The 19,898-nt window shown below is 38.1% G+C and overlaps 3 protein-coding genes across 5 annotated transcripts in view; 2 read left to right on the top strand and 1 right to left on the bottom strand.

Annotated features, from left to right (window-relative positions):
- Window positions 1-4,251, top strand: part of LOC140327982 (uncharacterized) — a 41,993-nt gene extending 37,742 nt beyond the window's left edge. For all 3 annotated transcript variants that reach the window (XM_072407243.1, XM_072407244.1, XM_072407245.1), the window contains one exon: window positions 2,745-4,251. In XM_072407243.1, the coding sequence (XP_072263344.1) occupies window positions 2,825-3,793 (969 nt within the window). In that variant the 5' untranslated portion in view covers window positions 2,745-2,824 and the 3' untranslated portion in view covers window positions 3,794-4,251. The remainder of the gene's footprint in view (window positions 1-2,744) is intronic.
- Window positions 1-19,898, bottom strand: part of LOC140327980 (uncharacterized) — a 648,380-nt gene that overhangs the window by 126,598 nt on the left and 501,884 nt on the right. The gene's annotated exons all lie outside the window — the stretch shown is intronic.
- The window catches only part of LOC140327981 (uncharacterized), a 91,752-nt gene that overhangs the window by 37,732 nt on the left and 34,122 nt on the right, over window positions 1-19,898 (top strand). The window contains exon 3 of the mRNA XM_072407242.1: window positions 15,881-17,148. Coding sequence (XP_072263343.1) covers window positions 15,960-17,148 — 1,189 coding nt within the window. The 5' untranslated portion in view covers window positions 15,881-15,959. The remainder of the gene's footprint in view (window positions 1-15,880; window positions 17,149-19,898) is intronic.

Genomic DNA, 19,898 nt, shown 5'->3' with positions numbered 1-19,898 from the left:
GCACAGCATGAAGTGTGAGGCCAGACTAAATGGAGGAGCAGTAATGACCACCAGCTGCACCTGATACAAGGGGAGTGGTCATTACAAACAATAACACAGAAACAAGTAAAAACAAAGAGGCTGTCAGATAATCTCACATGCAGCTTGTCTGACAGATCCTCAAACTTCCGTCACGGAAGGGACCATGACAGCATGAGATGTTGCGGAAACAGATTGTTTTCAGGAAGTTTTGATTCCACCTATTCCATCTGCACAATTCATGAAAAGGGCATATTGTAAGAGATTGAATTGATTTGTCTTTGTTTGACTGGTATAGTTTTGTTTTTCCTTTTTCTTATGGGTAGTTACTTTTGGCTGAATTGGTTTATTTATATGTAAAGCACTTTGAATATAATATAATGGGTTATTAAGTTTGAGTAAATGTTTTTTTTGTTTTAATAAATAAATCTTTTTATTGGTAATATTGTAGTGACATTTCCCTGTTGTCAGAACACCTCCTGATGAAGAGGTATTTTGAAGCACATTAAGTTGGCATTTACTGTGACATAATATAACAGAAATGGTTGATTATGTTATAAACAGTCTTGTTTTCCTTTTTGCAAAGAATTGTAAAATGTTTAAGAACTTAGTGTTAACTATTGAAAAGTTGGAAATGTTGCAATTTTTCTGTTTAAATTAATTGAAAGGGATGTGATCCTATAGCCAATATTTGCTTATTTTACTAAGCCAATTGTCATGCTATTTTTGGTTTGCATTTGACATTCCCCCAAAATGTATAATTTGTCTTTAAGTGGTATGGTTTTGCTTTTCTTATGGGTAGTAACTTTTGGCCGGAATTGGTTTATTTATATGTAAACCATTTGAAATATATTATGAAATGTTATTAGAGATTAGATCCTTTAATAAATTGTCAGAGCACTTCCTGGTGAAGAGGTGTTTTGAAACGCATTGAGGTGGCATTTACTGTGATATAATAAAAAAGAAAAGGTTATGATTATGAATGTCATTAATAGTTTTGTTGTCCTTTTTGCCTTTTGAAACTATTAAATAGTTGGATAATATTCTATAGAAAATGTATTTAATATTTTGTGAACTTATAGTGTTGACCATTGAAAAGTCCCAAATGTTGCAACTTTTCTTTCTATTGTTAAATTTACATGGCTGTGATCTTGTAACCAAAATTTACTTATTCTACTAAACCAACTGTCATGCTATTTTTAGTTTTCATTTTACATTCCCACCCAGTAATAAAATGCTAATGATTCTGTATGCTAGGTGGAGATAAAGCATGGTCACACTGCCGAGTAATGTTTTGGAAACACACCCTTTTGTTAGGTAGATTACACCTATTAGCAATTCTAAAGCCTTCTTATGTTGGAGAATGGTTAGGAATTGTATTTAAGGTAAAACACAGCTCAGTCAGTTACTAAAATCACAGACAGATCAGGTGAACAAGGTTTTGCAGATACATTTCTATGCTCCACCATTCCAGGTATTTATACTTGTATAATTGCTCAAGTAAAGTATATGTTAAAAAGTTTTTTGGGTTAGCTTGCAAATTTATTCATTTTTACTTTTTTTACCGGTTTACTGGTTGTCTATGGCAATGACTTTCAACCACTGTGTGTGGCTGGAGAGATCTTCAGGTGTACTGTGGGAAATTATTCTAGTTAGGAGTGGATTGCCATGGCTACACAAGTCAATCGCTCCACCCTGGCTCAGTTCTGGCTCTGCCCACTCATGTCAGCAAGGGTTGCCATAGTTCCTGGCTTGTGGTAGCACAGGAACAGTAGTGAGACAAAGGAACACAGAGGCTTCCCTCTCTCTCTCAGTGGGTGAGTCATATTCCACCTCAGCTTGAACTTGAGCTTAAAATTCTAACTGTCAGGGGATGTAAATACACACTGCTTTTTTGTAGAGTGGCTGCTACATTTCACTTGACAAATTATTAACAAAAGCTTTAAAGCTACCTTATTTGTTTTCTAACATTTTTACCCTATCGATATTTGGGAATAACATATTACTGGGTACTGAAGAAATCAGGAACTGCAAATGAACTAAAAATCCAGAATATAACTAAATGGAATAGAGATTTACATTCTAATAACAGACAATGAAAAGTGCAAAAATATACCTACCAATATGACAGTTTGCACAAAATATTTTAAAGCCTAGCAGCTTTTTAGCAAGTCCTCAAGGATTTTAAAAGCAAAAAAATATATATATATATATATATATATATAAATATGTTTCAGAGTAACTAACAGTTTTAAAATTTAACAAAACCAGTAACATTGAAAATTCTTTAATATAAAAATTATAAAACGCAAACCACCTTTGCATCAGTTATCCTCCATAACATTTATGAGGATAATTTATACATATGTGGTTTGTATGTCTTGCTGTATTATTGTTTGTTTTTAATTTTTATATTAAAGAATTTTCAATGTTACTGGTATTGTTGAATTTTGCAACTTAGTTATAAAACTACTCTGGATGACTCATGATTATAAGACAAAAGCATTAAACAAGCAAAAAGCATTGAACGTAAACAAAACAGAATTTACCAAGCAGGCTATAAGTAGCATTTGTAATTTTAAATCACTCAGCAGGATGTCAATGCAGTTAGTCAAAAAATAATATTTTGTAATATTTATACTTCCAACGTGTTTAAAAATCAATTTCTGATGCAGTCTTTTGACGTTAAGATGGTAAATAAACATTTAATATTGTTTTTTCAATAGGCAAAGAAATATGATGAACTGATCATTCAATACCAACAGGGGAAACATTTTACAACTAAGCAAATCTTCATAAACATACAATGAGTCAAGTTGGAGAGAAACTGAATCAGTGCTCCAAGTGTCAAAAAGGTTTTAACTCTAAATCAAAGCTCATTGCTCACCAAAGGATTCACGCAGGAGAGAAGCCATTTCAATGTTCAGAATGTGACAAGTGCTTTTCACGACATTCTGATCTTACTAAGCACCGGAGGATCCACACAGCAGAGAAACCATTTCAATGTTCTGAATGTGACAAGTGTTTCTCTAGAAGTAATAATCTTATTGTACACCAGAGGACTCATACAGGAAAGAAACCATTTACATGTTCAGAATGTGACAGGTGCTTTTCACATAGTTCTAATCTTGCTGAACACATGAGAATTCACACAGAGGAGAAACCATTTCAATGTTCAGAATGTGGTAAGTGCTTTTCCCATAACTCCAATCTTGCTCAACACATGAAAATTCACACAGAGGAGAAACCATTTGAATGTTCAGAATGTGACAAGTGCTTCTCAAGAAAATATACTCTTTCTGAACACCTAAGGACTCACACAGGAGAGAAGCCATTTCAATGTTCAGAATGTGACAAGTGCTTTTCGCGACATTCTGATCTTACTAAGCACCGGAGGATTCACACAGTAGAGAAACCATTTCAATGTTCAGAATGTGACAAGTGTTTCTCTAGAAGTTATAATCTTATTGTACACCAGAGGACTCACACAGGAGAGAAACCATTTAAATGTTCAGAATGTGCCAAGTGCTTTTCACATATTCCTTATCTGGCTGAACACATGAGAATTCACACGGGGGAGAAACCATTTGAATGTTCAGAATGTGACAAATGCTTCACAAGAAAATATAATCTTTCTGAACACCTAAAGACTCACACAGGAGAGAAACCTTTTAAATGTCCAGAATGTGACAAGTGCTTTTCGCGACATTCTGATCTTATTAGGCATCAGAGGATTCACAGAGGAGAGAAACCATTTAAAATTATGGAATGTTAAAGCTTAACTCCAATCTTACTAAACAGCAAAAGACTCACAAAGAAAAAAAAAAAAAACATATATATATATATATATATATATATATATATATATATATATATATATATATATAATTATAGAATCAATCTTTTTTCTTTAGGAGTTCTTTGAGATTTGGGAGACCTTATTAGATACTTTGCCCCTACAGATCTAGCAGAGTATTATAAAATATTTCATTAAACTTGTCGGTATGTTCTGAAATTGCTTGCTAAGGATTATCCAGTTCATGTAAGTGTAATAAATGAGAACTGATAATGTACACAGTACAACGCTCCTTTCACAGAATGGACTGATACCACCATACTTTCTTTGTTTATTGCATGAATCTTTTATTGTATGTTGTTAACCAATGCCTCATTCTTTATTTTTTTTCAACTGTATTTTTGCATCTAATGATTAAAAAAAAGTAAATGTTAAAAGTGTCAAATGCCTGTCAATATGATTTTTTCTTACTTAACAACAAGAGAATCTACACAATTAGCAGGTCATGTAAAAATATTTCTTATAATCATCAAATATGAGACGGTATCAGGGGTTGACTGTTCACTTTGCTCAATAAATGAGGTGAAACTTTGCTGACCTCAGCTATCCAATCATGCTGAAGCAAAAATAGTGTATTTACATTTCTTTGCTCATAATTGGTCATTTTTTCCCATGTGTATTGTTGCCTTATTAACTAAGCCCAGTAGATCTACCCCAAAGTCTTGAGTTATTAACTGAATCTTTTTAATTGTGTTACCTTAACATATTCTGTTTCATGCAGACATGCATGCATAAAATATTTTTAATAAATCTTTTTTTTAAATACAGAAATGTAATTTTTCAACACTGTAAAGCATTAAAGTATAAAAGTCTGAATACCTATCATGGTTATAATGTAGAAACATGTAATATGAATTACCATTGTCTTAGAAAGATGCCATATGGTCATTTTGTTTGCATTGAAACAAACTCCACCTCTCTTTTAGCTCCTCATACCATTATTTTGGCAACAAAAAAAATTTGCCTAATTAGTCAAAAAAATGATCACAATTTATTTGTATGATTCAGTCACATTGATGGGATCATCCAATAACAGGGCAGTTTAGGTGAGTTTAAATTAAAATGCTCTTCTAATATCTTAAACCTACCTGATAGCTTTTACCCCCCTAGCAGTAACCCCAAGTGTGGATTTTAGATACCAAAAGCGGTAATCCAGAGTCACACTCAGGGTCACTTTAGGCTAAAAAAAAATATAAAATACACTTACCTTCCTCTCTTGTCCCCTGTCATCCTTCTGGTGCCTGCAGGTCCTGAGGACACGTCTTCTCCCACTGATCTCCAGCCCCAAAGTGAAGAGCTGAGATCTACAGGGTTTCCCGTGATGACGGTGTGGGCACCGGTTTATGTGGGCAGAGCGCCGGAAAATTCAAATCATCTTGTATTGGATTCAATACAAAATACCTGTATTGAGTCCAATACAAAGATATACAATACAAATATATGCTACTGTACATTTATATTACATTTTTAACTATTTCTTTAACAGTTTTTTTTTATGTTTATTATTGAATTATTAAAATTTATTACTATTGGATATATTTCAGGGAGTCATGACTAAAAAAAAAACACTCAAACACATGATTTTCAACCTTCAGCCATTTATTTTACAACAAATTAAGTAAATAACCAATCAAACACTATAACCCCTTTTAAAGTTAAACAACAATAGTCCTTATCTTATAAAAACCCAAACCTTCCTGTTATAAACCTGAAAATCGAGCTGCAGGTCTCAAAGGCAAAGTCTGCAACCCATCAGGATTTTCATTCTGCTAACATGTCAACATTGGTCCCTGGCTGCCTGGTACTGCCTCAGAAGCCATAACCTTCAATTATTGAAAGGGAGACCCCACCAAGGAGGATAAATCTTGCCAATATTCTCCACTTATAGCGAACAGGACCCTAGCCTTCCAAGACCCCAACTGCCACAGTGCATAGGTGGGAGACCTCAAACCTGTGCTCTCCTCCACATTTGCAGTGCTCTTTGAATTCCATCCTGTAAGCCCAGGAACCACATGTCTATTCCTATACCATTGAAATGCACACCATCCCTTTTTTAATACCTCCAAATCTCTTCCTTCAACTCCCAATGCCGCACCACAATGCCCCCATTCCTGGCCACAAAACAACCCACATCCTCATTTACATTGATCCAGGGTTAATCTTTTTCTACAGGGCAGACTCCCTTGCAACTGGTCCGGGCCACAATATCTGACCAAACCATTACCAAGCTTAGGAACTCCACCCTCAACCTAAAAAAATCTAATTTGACATCTCAAATCACTTTCCTCATAAATCATTCCCCCATTGCTCCCGCATGGATCACTACAACACCTGAGGTCCTGTCAAAAGCCGCACATTTGCGATTCTCGGGCACGACCCTATTTCAAAGCAAACCTGGGACATCAATCATGCAAAATGTTACTTCATCTTCAAGCCCAGCTGTCTTCCTTTCGGCCTAAGTTCTACTCTCTGCGCACCCCACTTTACTGCCTGACTATCCATATCGGCCAAGCCTGATCTCCTAAAAGACACAAACAATGGAATCAAAAACTTGCCCTCAGCACTCTACTCCTGCTCCTAAAAACCCTCCTCCCCTTGCTCCTGCCCTCCCGCCCGACAATTGAAAATAAATGAGGCCTTACGTACAGCTGAATTCTTCTGGATTCCCATTTACCAATCCTTCTAATGACCTCCTCCCCCAGACCCCACTTAGTTGCCTTAGTAGCTGCTCTGATCCTCAATGTGAAGAATACCCCTCTACTGCCATTCCCAACCTACTCAAACATTTTCTGAAAACCGCTACAAATTGAAATTTACACAAAAATGTTCCATCCTCCACCCCCAGTGTCCACCTCCTCATTACCTCTGCAGCCGCTTCCGGCAGACCTTGAACCCTTCCAACCTAAACACCACCTTAAACCCCCTCCCGTGTTGATCAGTCTTTCAATGTTGAATGACCAAATGTACCCAGTATGCTTAACTCTCAATAACCTGTGCCAAAACACCCCCAGGCCTAGTCTTGGATGGGCTAACCATTTCACCAACACGCCAGCCCCAAAGAAAGCCATCACAAACACTGCTTTAAATAGCGCCCAATTTTACCCACCTGTACACACCCTTTTCATCTCCCCAATCTCTCTATGTAGCAACTCAAATGACACAGACCACTGTGTATCCAGCTTCCACTTCCCCCTCCTATGCCCTTTCACCACCTGCCTAACCACAAAATCCTTAGTCACATCCCCTACCCCATGATGGATGTAACCCCTCCGCAGATGGTTAGGACAGGGGAAACCATGATGCTCAGCCTCTAGTGCCAGCAGGCGAAACGTGCCAAACTGAAATTGAGACAATGCGTCAGCTAAAACATTGTGCACCCCTTGAATTTTTCAAGCAAAAACCGGATTTCAAGAAAAAACGGTGACATTGATGGTCCCTCTGTCCTGTCCGCTGCCAATAACATTCCAAAGCTGTAAGCCACATGCTACAATGTGGCCAACAGCCACTGTCCTCATAACCTACTCCAAGAAAGAGCTAAACTTCTCAAAAAGGGTTCAAAAATTTGAGCACTCCATTTAAAGGCAGCGATTCACAAAATTCTTTCCTTCCCATTAAATATCCGCAAACTCTCCAGATGTACAGGCAGTAACCAAATAGCGGCCTCAATGGACTGCCTTTGCTATCAACGTACCCACCCCATAGCATTGGAACCACTGAATCACTCCATATGATGTGTGCCACCATGTATATCTCGGGGTAAATGCCATCATTCACTGAACTTCCCAGTTGAAAGATAAATGGCAGATTAACCAAAACTTGCCCACCTCCGCCTTTGGCAAAATCCCAAATGGAGATACCACTAAGCCCACTAGTGGCAGGGCGCTAAACAGGCCACTCTTTCTGCTGAAACTCACCTCTTTTACCAATTATTCCACCACCACCTCTGAATGCCTCAGTGCCGACTACCAATTCTGCAGGACCTTTGCCGACTCTCCCATCCCACTGGGGATCCAAAAACCCCTCCTCCAGCACCTGCACTGCCTGTGTTTCTGGGTACCTACTTAGAAATGGCACAACCTTTCTGCCCTCACCGCTGTCATCCCTCTTTCCACTGGCCTCGCTTCCTTTTCTGACCTCCTGTTAAAATACTTGCACCTCCCACCAAATTTGCAACCTCTTTCATTGAACAGCCAGCAAACTCCCTTCTTACTGGCCCACGACCCTCCCGCTTTTGGACTGCCACCCCCCCTAAATAACCGTAGACCTCCTTGTCTTCTCTTCATCATCAGGCACATCCACAAATCTATGTCCTTGTGGTCCCAGTGCCGTGTCGAGTGCACTGCTTTCCTGCTCATCTTATCTCTACCGTATGACTTCCCCTTGCATTTGATAAGCCTCCCTAATTGTGTCTAAGTACCAAAATAGTGCCAACCATTGTCCTGGCTGTTTCTCCCTGATAAAGCTTGCCAAAATCTGAAATGCCTGTAACCAATTAAAAAAAACGAGCAGAGAATCAGCTGACACCACTGCTGTTTACTCTCCTCACGCTGCCCTTCCCCACCAGCACTCCTCCCAAAATGAAAGCACTTCAGGGGCAACAGAGTAAATGTCCCCAATTCACCTTTCCAAATGTTCTCGTGGACTGCAGGTGCCTGCAAGCGGTCGCTCAAAAAACACATAAACCTCCCCTTTCATGGGGGGATAAGTCCTCCCTTATACCCGCATGTCCCCCTCCCCCAGGACCCCTCGGTGCTCCTCACTCCCATTTTTCTTTGCCACACTGCTACTTCTGCTCTGGGTTACCCGCTCCTTTTCCTAGTTTGGAAGGGTACAGGTTGCTAAAATGAACTTGCTCCCCAGGATGTTGTATTTCTTTCAGGCTTTGCCCATACCACTACCCTAAAGTTTTTTTTAAATGATTACATGCAAAAATGTTTACATTTATCTGTGGTAACAAGAGCCCCTGTTTAAATAGACAACTACTCTTCAGGAGCAAACTTGTGGGGGGGGGAGTGGTTTTGATTCCCTCAGACAGAGGGGACTGTCCAGGGCGAGACATTTTGTAGAGGGAGGAACTTTGTGTACACTAGCAAATTTAGTTGACCCTTCTGTTTCTTAGGGGCTGGACTTTTGGAAAGCAGCACAATTATCCCATTGTCTTAAAATGCTGCAGAGATGGGATATGGCAGACAATTAACTGTTTTGGAAAAAATGGTCACTGGGGATATGAGTTGACGCCATGCCCAATCAGCTTTGTACTCCTTGTTGAATATGCCAGATGAATATATACCTACCTACCTGAAGGGCTGGGAAAGGAAGCTTGGCATGATTTTTACCCAGAACCAAAGGGACCAAGTGTTGAGATATTGTCACAAAAAGTGTGTGAAATTAGGCTAATGGAGTATCTGACTGATGATCTTTATAACCAGAGTTGAAATCCATGTTGAAATGTATGGGTTATATTCTTATTGTTTCTTGTTTTTGTTTTGTATGTTTCATTAATGTTTGGTACTTTCATACTAATATTTCACTAAATGTATCATTTGTGATGTCTTCCATTTTTGTTCTGAAAATATAAAATGTTTAAAAAAAAAAAAAAAAAGAAAAGTACATTTGTACAGAAAATGTAAATGATCATTTTTTTTTTAAACAAGAAATGTTTTTAATTTTCTTTTTCTGTATATAATTTAAGGAACTGTTGCTATCTCCCAAGATACATAGTTTATTCATTTTCATTGAGGCACAAAAGATGGGGGAATTATAATTAGTGGATCTAGAGGAATGGCTGGAAGCTTAAGATGTGTCTTGTTGCCATGTGGTGACTTAAAGGAGTGACCAAAATTGTTTGAAACACAATCATGTAAAAGAAACAAATTAACTTTAATAATAACATTTAATAAAAAACACAAAAATCAGTTTAAACAAGAATGCATAAATAAATCAAAAATACTGAAAATGCAATAATTCTGTATACTGTATAGTACTATATATTTCTAAAACACCTCCCTAGTGTGGTAAATTTTAAAACAAGTCCAAAGTCACATACCTATAGACAAAACCACATAAAACTAGTTTGTATTATTTTGTATTGGATTGGATACAGGACTTTGTATTGAATCCAATACAAAATATTTGAATTTCCCGGCACGACCCCGGTCGATGGGCGCACACACCGACGTCATCAGGAATCGCCCAGTGATGCGTACGCAAACACAGAGCATTCTAATTCTTTCCGTATTTTTATGCAAAAAGCGTTACATTTTTTGCATGTAAGTTTCTTTTAGATTGTATGCTATAATTCTTAGGCATAACTCACCGAAATATGTCCAAAATTTAATAAGGCACCTAGGATTGGTAACAAGCGGTAAGTGCTGGACACCTAGGATTGGTAACAGGTGGTAAGTGTTGGGCTTTTTCAGAGCTAGAAGTTTTTTAAGCAGCAGTGGTTCCTGGCATGAGAAAAGGAAAAATGTAACCTTACTGCCGGTGTGAATTCAGCCTAACTTCAGATGTGCTCCTGTGTCTATAACACAGTTAAAGTGAACTTTTGTGAAAACATTTTTTTTTTCATTTGATGCTTTTACAAAATTAGCCCAGCAGGCCCATGCTGGCCCAGCTTCCACCTTTTCTCTGATGCTCACTTGTACATCCAGTGTTGCCTTGCACTGCGCATGCATAATATTAAACGCTTTTTTAATTTTTTTTTTACATTATAAGAAATCCTCTGAAGGTGCATGCACACAAGAAGCATAATGTGACACAAATATCACAGGAGGCTGCCGATTTCCCCTTCGGTCTTTACCGAAATGGAAGTGAAGACTGAAGGGGAGAGGTCCTCTCCACAAAGGTGTAAAAACAAAGAAAAAAATGCACATTTTTCCATACTAACAGAAAGTCACTCTTTAATATAATGTTAAAAATGTGGCGATGCTTTAATAGCATCATGCATGTGATATCAGATGTAGGTATATATTTAGGGGCCCCACCTCAATGCTCCTTGCTATGTTAGTGGCCCCCGGGGTCCCCAATTTGCACTTTCAATTTAGGACTCCTAGTTGCATTTTCCTCTGAAACCGCAACCCCAAAGTTCAGTTTTCATAACTTTTTACATTTGTGACCCCCATATCTTGAAATTCTTTGAAGCTGGGGGGCTGAAATTGTAGTAACTAGTATCTGTGAGGGTCCACTGTACACCCTGATAGTTACAGGTCATTGTGACATACATTAGGAGATATGGAGGTTTGTACACCGAGAGCTGTGAGGATGCAGAATGACATGCACTTTATACACACTGGATACATGTCACAGGCAGAAATCCGAGCTCGTGCTATGAGATGGGGGCGGGGCTGCCTGTGTCTCCTTCACATGAAGGCTGAGCTGTGTGCTCACCTCTCATCGGCAGCAGCAATCCTCTGAATGGATGACACGGAGCACAGAGCAGCCTCACTGAGATCTGTGCATCCGAGGATGAGAACTGCTGAGAGCTGGGTGGGGTATTCAAATCAGCCGGGCGGAGCAACCGGCTAAAAACCTCTGGGGAGAACTATGTATATATTATATGAAGATTTATTTGTATTGAACTCAATACAGCTATTTTATATTGAATCCAATACAAAATGATTTGAATTTTCGTCACTGGGAAACCCCGGAGTTTGTCACTGCACACGCCGGGAGAAGACAGAAGAGGACGGATGTCTACGGAGGAGATGGGGGGATTAAGGTAAGTGTTTTTTTTTTTCAGTTGTAATCTGATTGTCATACAAAGTTATATGACAATCAGATTGCACTGTAACGCTTGTTTCTATTTTTAGCTACCCCAAACCTGGTACAGGGTAAATGCTTTCAGCAAGTTTTCTTACCCTGAACCAGGGTCGGGGTAACCGCCTAGGTGGTTAATGTGTTATGTTGTTCTCAATATCGTGTAATTATTCTCACTTGTCCTTGTTTCATAGATTTAGTAGTTGCAAATAATATTTCTGTTCTCCTTTGTTGTTTCACTCTTATAAGTTATAAGCATTCTTAAGAGTAGTTTTCTTATAACCTCTTTGTAATAACCTCAACTGTAGGACCTTTGAGGGATTCCGGATGGGCACTTGTTGCTGACAAAATAGTGTTATCCGCCATAGGATTACGGAATAACTTGGAAGAAACGGATAAATCTTGGTTGGTACAGATTTCTATATCCAAGAATTGGAGACATTACTCTACTGTATGGTAAACTTCACAATAGAATAATTGAGTTTATGGAAGAATTCTAATTGGGTCTCAGAGCCCTGCCATAGGATGAGGACATCATCCTTGGACCTCCATCATAGCAAAACATGGCAGAGAAGACCTCATCCGCCATGATCATACTTTCCAAACCCCCCAGGTACAGGTTGGCAAAGGCTGGGGCTCAACATGTCCCCATTGCCACCCCCTGTACCTGGGAGTAAGTGTCCATACTGAAAATGAAGGCATTGTGTGTGAGTATATATTTTAAAACATCTAAAACAAATTAATTATGTTTAGATAGATATCTAGAATTTTAGCAATATCTAGAATTCTGGCAGGCGAGATTGTACTAATCTATGTTGCTACATTTCCTACTTTGCTTACCATTTAGCAGAAAAACTGTTTTTGTTTTTTAAACTTTGATTTTTTCAATGTCTGTTTTACAATTGGGAAAGTCAATGTTAATGCTATGTTATTATGTTTGTAGCCATATTATTTCATCCGGTAATTTGTCATTATTACCAGCTTTAAATGTTTGTTCGGCATAGAGTTTTTCTAATCCAGTTTTCCAACCTTGATAGGTCCAAATTGCACATTGGTTTGGTAAGTATTTTTGGATGCAATAAATATTGGGCCATTTCTGAACCTATTTTTACTTTTTATTGAAGTGTAGTTTTTTTTTTTTTTTTTCATGCTAATTTTTTTTCATGCTAAGAAGAAATAGACAAAGGGTTCAAATTGAAAAGAATGCCTATTTGTTCCCATGATTTCTAATGTCATGTGCTTGGCTCAAAGCAACATTCATGGATGATATTGCTTATGGTTAAAGGAGGAATCCACCTTTATGTGCTTCCACTACCAAGCCGAGGTGAGTAAGAAAATATGTAGTAGGCCAAGGTCTAAAATGTCACTCAAACCAGCAGAAACATCCTGAAAGGCTGCATTTGTCCCTGGAAGTTTGAAGCACATACTGTAAATACTGCATACAACCCAGCTGCACAGTTAATTGACAACCTGTTTGGACAGGAAGTGGAAGTGTGTTTGTATACCATAGAGCTAGGATCAGGCAGCACAGCATAATGAGAACAAACCTATAACAATACAACAAATGGACACAGGAGTTGTGTAGAACAGTGGCAGAAAATCAACACGAGTGAAGTATGTTAAAAGAAAACTACAGCAAACTCCATGCAGGTCCCAGGTTTGAATCCCAGTGTCCTGGCAGAGATTCAAACCTGGGACCCAGCAGCATTTAAGATGTTCTTCCTAAATGTTTATATTTATTTAGAACGGTTGTGATCTCTGTATCCAAGTAAATTTTTACACAAAAAATACTGTTTGATTTCATGTAGAAGGGGAAAAGACCGCATTGTAGTCAAGTCATACTTTTCCTCACTTTTTAAGGAAGTGTGGGTTACACGTGTTGGGTGTTTTTGATTTTTTTTGTTTTTTTTTTTTATTTTGTCATGCAAATTTAGTGGTGTCTGTGTGGTCTTAATATTTTAATGTGACCTTTTGGAAAATGTGTTTATTTTGAAAAGTTGTTTTAAAAAAAATTGTAGTTTTTTTGTTTATATGTGATCTCCTTTACAATCTCACAGGATCTTTTAACCTTGATTGATCCAACAGAACTACAATTTAACAGGCCAATTGTAATTGTTTTTAAGCATTTCTTCTATGAACTTTTGAAAGGCTAAAAACAGCACAATTGTCTTATTAAAACTCTAGTGTTTGATGTGCATTGTTGTGCGTCAAACCTCAGGTGTTTGCCAATGTGGGCCCACTATGTGTGCCTGAATTGTGTTCTATCAGTTAAAAAAACGTGACGGCCACTTTTGCAGAGAAGGATCCACATTCAGGTAAGTTTTTATTTTTATGTGTATATTGTTTGTTTTACTTGATGTGCACTCATGTATGTAAAGAAATTTTAAGAAGAAATAGACAAAGAGGGTTTTTTTGGCATATTGGTTAACGTGCTTCAAATTGAAAAGAATTCCTTTTTGTTCCCATGATTTCTGATGTCATGTGCTTGGCTCAAAGCAACATTCATGGATGATATTGCCTTTGGTTAAAGGAGGAATCCACCTTTATGTGCTTCCACTACGAAGCCGAGGTGAGTAAGAAAATATGTAGTGGGCCAAGGTCTAAAATGTCACTCAAACCAGCAGAAAAATCCTGAAAGGCTGCATTTGTCCCTGGAAGTTTGAAGCACATACTGTAAATACTGCATACAACCCAGCTGCACAGTTAATTGACAACCTGTTTGAACAGGAAGTGGAAGTGTGCTTGTATACCATAGAGCTAGGATCAGGCAGCACAGCATAATGAGAACAAACCTATAACAATACAACAAATGGACACAGGAGTTGTGTAGAGTGAAGTATGTTAAAAGAAAACTACAGCAAACTCCATGCAGGTCCCAGGTTTGAATCCCAGTGTCCTGGCAGAGATTCAAACCTGGGACCCAGCACTGCAAAGGCCAGAGTGCTAACCTCTTGAGCCACTGTACCCGAATGTCACAACGGGTCCCTGTTCTGTGCGCATCAACAGTCCATTACAGGTCACTTTATATGTTTAGTGATACTTTCTTATGTTACATTATACTAATTCACAAAACTGCTTCATTTACACTTTGATTTGTTGCGGTTCTTGTTTTGATACTTTTTTGTTTGTTTGCAAACTAATTTATATCAAGCTGTATGTATATTAATTATCACTTGATAATATGTCATCTTATCACACAATAATATGTGTAGTAATGTAAAAAAAAAATGGTCAAAAGCCTTTTTGGATATGACTCAAATTTCATTTGTTACATAGTTTGGCTTTAGAGAAATCAAATATTTGAAAAAAAGATAGTTGCCTAAGATGTTATAATACATGTATCAAAGAACATTAGTGATTTCACATGTGTGTGTGTCAAAGTAGATTTAAATGTAACTAAATACATATCCATTTTCATGTTTACTATTTTACTGGACTGGTTTGTGTGTGTGTGTGTGTGGGTGGGGGGTATTAATCAAGCAACTTTCCTTGGATGCTATGCATTGATGTGACTTTTTGTAATCGTCATTATTGTTAGTTTCATCTGTTGCTGCAATGTTTTAAAGGGCTGTGATCTCATAGCCAATATTTACTTATTCTACTAAACCAATTGTCATGCTATTTTTAGTTTGCATTTTACATTCCCATCCAGTAATAAAATGCTAATGATTTTGGATGCTAGGTGGAGACAAAGAATGGTCACACTGCCCAGTAATGTTTTGGAAACACACCCTTTTGTTAGGTAGAGTACGCCTATTAGCAATTCTAAAGCCTCCTTATGTTGGGGGATAGTTGGGAATTGTATTTAAGGTAAAACACAGCTCAGTCAGTTACTAGAATCACAGACAGATCAGGAGAACAAGGTTTTGTAGATACATCTCTATGCTCCACCATTCCAGGTATTTATACTTTGAATAATTGCACAAGTATATTATATGTAAAAGTTTTTTTGGGTTACCTTGCAAATGGATTTCATTTTTACTGGTTTACTGGTTATCAAAGGAGGTGATTTTCAACCACTGTGCCGTGGCACACTAGTGTGCCTGGAGAGATCTTCAGGTGAACCGTGGGAAATTGTCCTATTAGGAGTTGATCACCATGGCTACACGAGTCGATCCGTCCTCCCTGGCTCAGTTCTGGCTCTGCCCACTCATGTCAGTGAAGGTTGCCATAGTTCCTGGCTTGTGGTAGCACAGGAACCATAGTGAGACAAAGGGATACAGAGGCTTCCCTCTCTTTTTTCAATAGGTGAAGAAGTATGATGAACTGATTCTCAATACCCACTGTGTAAACATTTTATAGCCAAACAAATCTTAATAAACCTACAATGAGTCATGTTGGAGAGAAGCTGAATCAGTGCCCGGAGTGCCAGAAATGTTTTAACTCTAAGTCAAAGCTCATTGATCACCAAAGGATTCACACAGGTGAGAAGCCATTTCAATGTTCAGAATGTGGCAAGTGCTTTTCACATAATTCTAATCTTGCTAAACACATGAGAACTCACACAGGGAAGAAACCATTTGAATGTTCAGAATGTGACAAATGCTTCACAAGAAAATATACTCTTTCTGAACACCTAAAGACCCATACAGGGGAGAGACCGTTTAAATGTTTAGAATGTGACAAGTGTTTTATACGACATTCTGATCTTGTCATTCACCAGAGGATTCACACAAAAGAGAAACCATTTCAATGTTCAGAATGTGACAAATACTTCACAAGAAAAAATACTCTTTCTGAACACTTAAGGACTCACACAGGGGAGAAACCGTTTAAATGTTCAGAATGTGACAGGTGTTTTTTGCGACCTTCTGATCTTGTCATTCACCAGAGGATTCACACAGCAGAGAAACCATTTCAATGTTCAGAATGTGACAAATGCTTTACAAGAAAATATCTTCTTTCCGAACACCTAAACACTCACACAGGACAGAAACCCTTTAAATGTTCAGAATGTGGCAAGTGCTTTTCACAAGTTTCTTATCTTGCTCAACACATGAAAACTCACACAACGGAGAAACCATTTGAATGTTCAGAATGTGACAAGTGCTTCTCAAGAAAATTTTATCTTTCTGAACACCTAAAGACTCACACAGGGGAGAAACCGTTTAAATGTTCAGAATGTGACAAGTGCTTTTCGCATCATTCTGCTCTTAGTAAGCATCGGAGGACTCATACAGCAGAGAAACCATTTCAATGTTCAGAATGTGTCAAGTGTTTCTCTAGAAGATGTAATCTTATTGTACACCAGAGGATTCACACAGCAGAGAAACGATTTCAATGTTCAGAATGTGACAAGTGTTTCTCTAGAAGTTATAGTCTTATTGTACACCAGAGGACTCATACAGGAGAGAAACCATTTAAATGTTCAGAATGTGACAAGTGCTTTTCTCGACATTCACATCTTGCTAACCACCAGAGAATTCACACAGCAGAGAAACCATTTACGTGCACAGAATGTGGCAAATGTTTCACACAGAGTTCTAATCTTTTTAGGCACCAGAAGATCCACATAGGTGAGAAACCATTGTGATGTTCAGAATGTGACAAGTGCTTCTCAAATAGTTCTAGTCTTATCAAACACCAGAGGACCCACACAGGAGAGAAACAATTTAAATGTATGGAATGTTAAAAGTTTTTATCAGACAACTCCAATCTTACTAAACAGCAAAAGACTCAAAAAGAAAAAATACAACATGTAAATATGTAGAATATTTTTTATTCAACAAATAGAGAATTTACACAATTTGCAGGCCATGAAAAGTATTTATTTAAATCATCAAATATGAGGCAGTATCAGGGGTTAAAACTGTTCACTTTGTTCAATAAATGAGGTGAAACTTTGCTGACCTCAGCCATCCAATCATGTGGAAGCAAAAATCATGTATTTACATTTCCTTGCGGCATTTTTTCCAATGTGTATTGTTGCTATATTCACTAAGCCCAGTAGATCTACCCCAAAATCTTGAGTTAATAACTGAGTCCTTTTCATTGTATCACCTTAACATAATCTATTTCATGCAGGCATGCATACATAAAATATTTTTAATTTTTTTTATTTTAAATATAGAAATGTAATTTTTTTCAACACTGTAAAGCATTAAAGTATACAAATCTGAATACCTATCTTGTACATTGTAGCATGTAATATGAATTACCAATGTGTTGGAAAGATATGATTTTATAATCCTTAGGATTTCATGAGCAAAAAAATCCAAAAGAAAACAATAACTCCACAACTTTAGATTAGATTAATTTAAATATAACACAATGTTATGAGCAATAATGGTACCACAAAAAATCAAGCCTAACCCTTAAAAACACAGAAACTGTGCAGATTTTCAGACATGCAGCATATCAAATAATCAATTAATTCAGAAATGGATTATTCCCATTTGCCACAAAGACAGGAAATTATATTACTTAACCGGATACCCCAAGGTATGTACACAATATGACTCATATTCCAGTCAAAGGTATAGAGGTGCTATACAGAGCTTAAGACCTGTTGAAGCTGACAGCCACTCTTTCAGATATTGTTATGCATTCTATGAATTTATTATAATATTACTTACACTTATATCATACTTTTACACTTTGTGCAGCAGTCATCCCTCATAAAAAGACACTCTTCTTGCCATATGGTCATTTGTTTTGCATTGAAACATATTCCATCACTTTTAGCTCATCATACCTTTATTTTGGCAAAAAAAACTTGCCGAATAGTCTTTAAAATGATCAGAATTTATTTGTATGATTCAGTCACAATAAACATTGATGGGATCATCCAATAACAGGACATTTTAGGTGAGTTTGAATTAAATACTCTTCTAACACCTGAAAACCACCTGATAGCTTTAAATGACTTCATATTTGGGGGTGTGGCTGTGCAATGGCGGTGTGAGGAGCATCTTACAGGAGCTCAGCGCTGGCCCTGGCGCCTTCTCAGACACAAATGATTGAACCTTGATAACCACAAGCAGATCTTTAATGCCAAAGTACAAGAAGCCAAGTCCAAGACTGGACGAACATGTCTGCTGCACTATTTTCCCCCTGACATGCACATAAGAAAAAAACGGGAATACCTGAGTCCAGAAGACAAATCCTCTACTCAGCCACCCAGCAGAAGCTCTTCCTCTGCATGTTCTGCAGCATCCCCACGCCTCACCGGCTCTCACTGGGGAACGGAGCCTCCCAATGGATCTAGAAGCCTTCCTGCAATTTTCACCTATTAAGGAAGACCTGGACTAACTGGCAACATGCTTGGAGGACTCTCTCAGGAGAGAAATAGAAACTCTCTAACATAACATCACTGCAGTGAACACAAAAGTAACTGCGCTAGAGATTGCCACCTCACAATCTGACTCAAGAATAATAGCCCTGGAACAATCACATGCACAGGTACAAACCTTTTTGTGAAAAAATTGTGAAAGACCCATGACCAAGGTAGCTCCGACCTTTACCCCTTCCTTCCTTTCCCTTAATCTCAAACCTACCTCTCCCAACCTGCTTTCCTGCCCACCCCTGCCCTCCAAAAACACTCAAACACATGATTTTGAACTTAAATTGGCTGGCAAGCAGCTGTTTATTCTACAACAAATTAAGTAAATAACCAGTGAAAAATATAAATAACAAATGGAAATAACAACAAAAATAAAACTTTTATGACTTCCTATAATTCAAGCATACAAAAGCACGTCATAAATAATTAAACACTATAACCCCCACGATAACTGAATAGCCGCAAACTCTCCAGATGCATGGGTAGTACCCGAAAAGTGGCCTTAATGACCGCCTTTGCTATGTATGCCACCATGTAAATCTCTGGGTTAATGCCATCATTCACTCAACCCCCCCCAGGAAAACGATAAATGGTGGAATAACCATAACTTACCTGCCTCCTCCTTTGGCACAATCCCAAATGGAGATACCATTAAGCCCACTAGTGGCAGGGCACTAAATAGCTCACTCTTTCTGCCAAACTCACCTCTTTTAACAATTTTTCCACCACCACCTCTGGATGCCTCAGTGCCGACTTCAACCTAGCTTTAACCCCCTAGCTGATTTCCGGGAGTGATTCCCGCGTCACAGTCCTGAGGCAGAGGGTGTCGGCTCAGTCAAGGAAAATGGAGGAGTTATCGCGGACTCTGAATGTAAAAAAGGCAGTGCACGGCGCCTTGAAAAAAATGACCCAAGATGACGACAAATGACCCAAGATGACGGCTTGTTTGGCTGTGTTTGAAAGGATTGTGAAAAGGGAGAAACT

Source organism: Pyxicephalus adspersus, chromosome 4, assembly GCF_032062135.1.
Source record: "Pyxicephalus adspersus chromosome 4, UCB_Pads_2.0, whole genome shotgun sequence".
NCBI lineage: Eukaryota > Metazoa > Chordata > Amphibia > Anura > Pyxicephalidae > Pyxicephalus > Pyxicephalus adspersus.
This window is presented reverse-complemented; position numbering and strand designations above follow the sequence as displayed.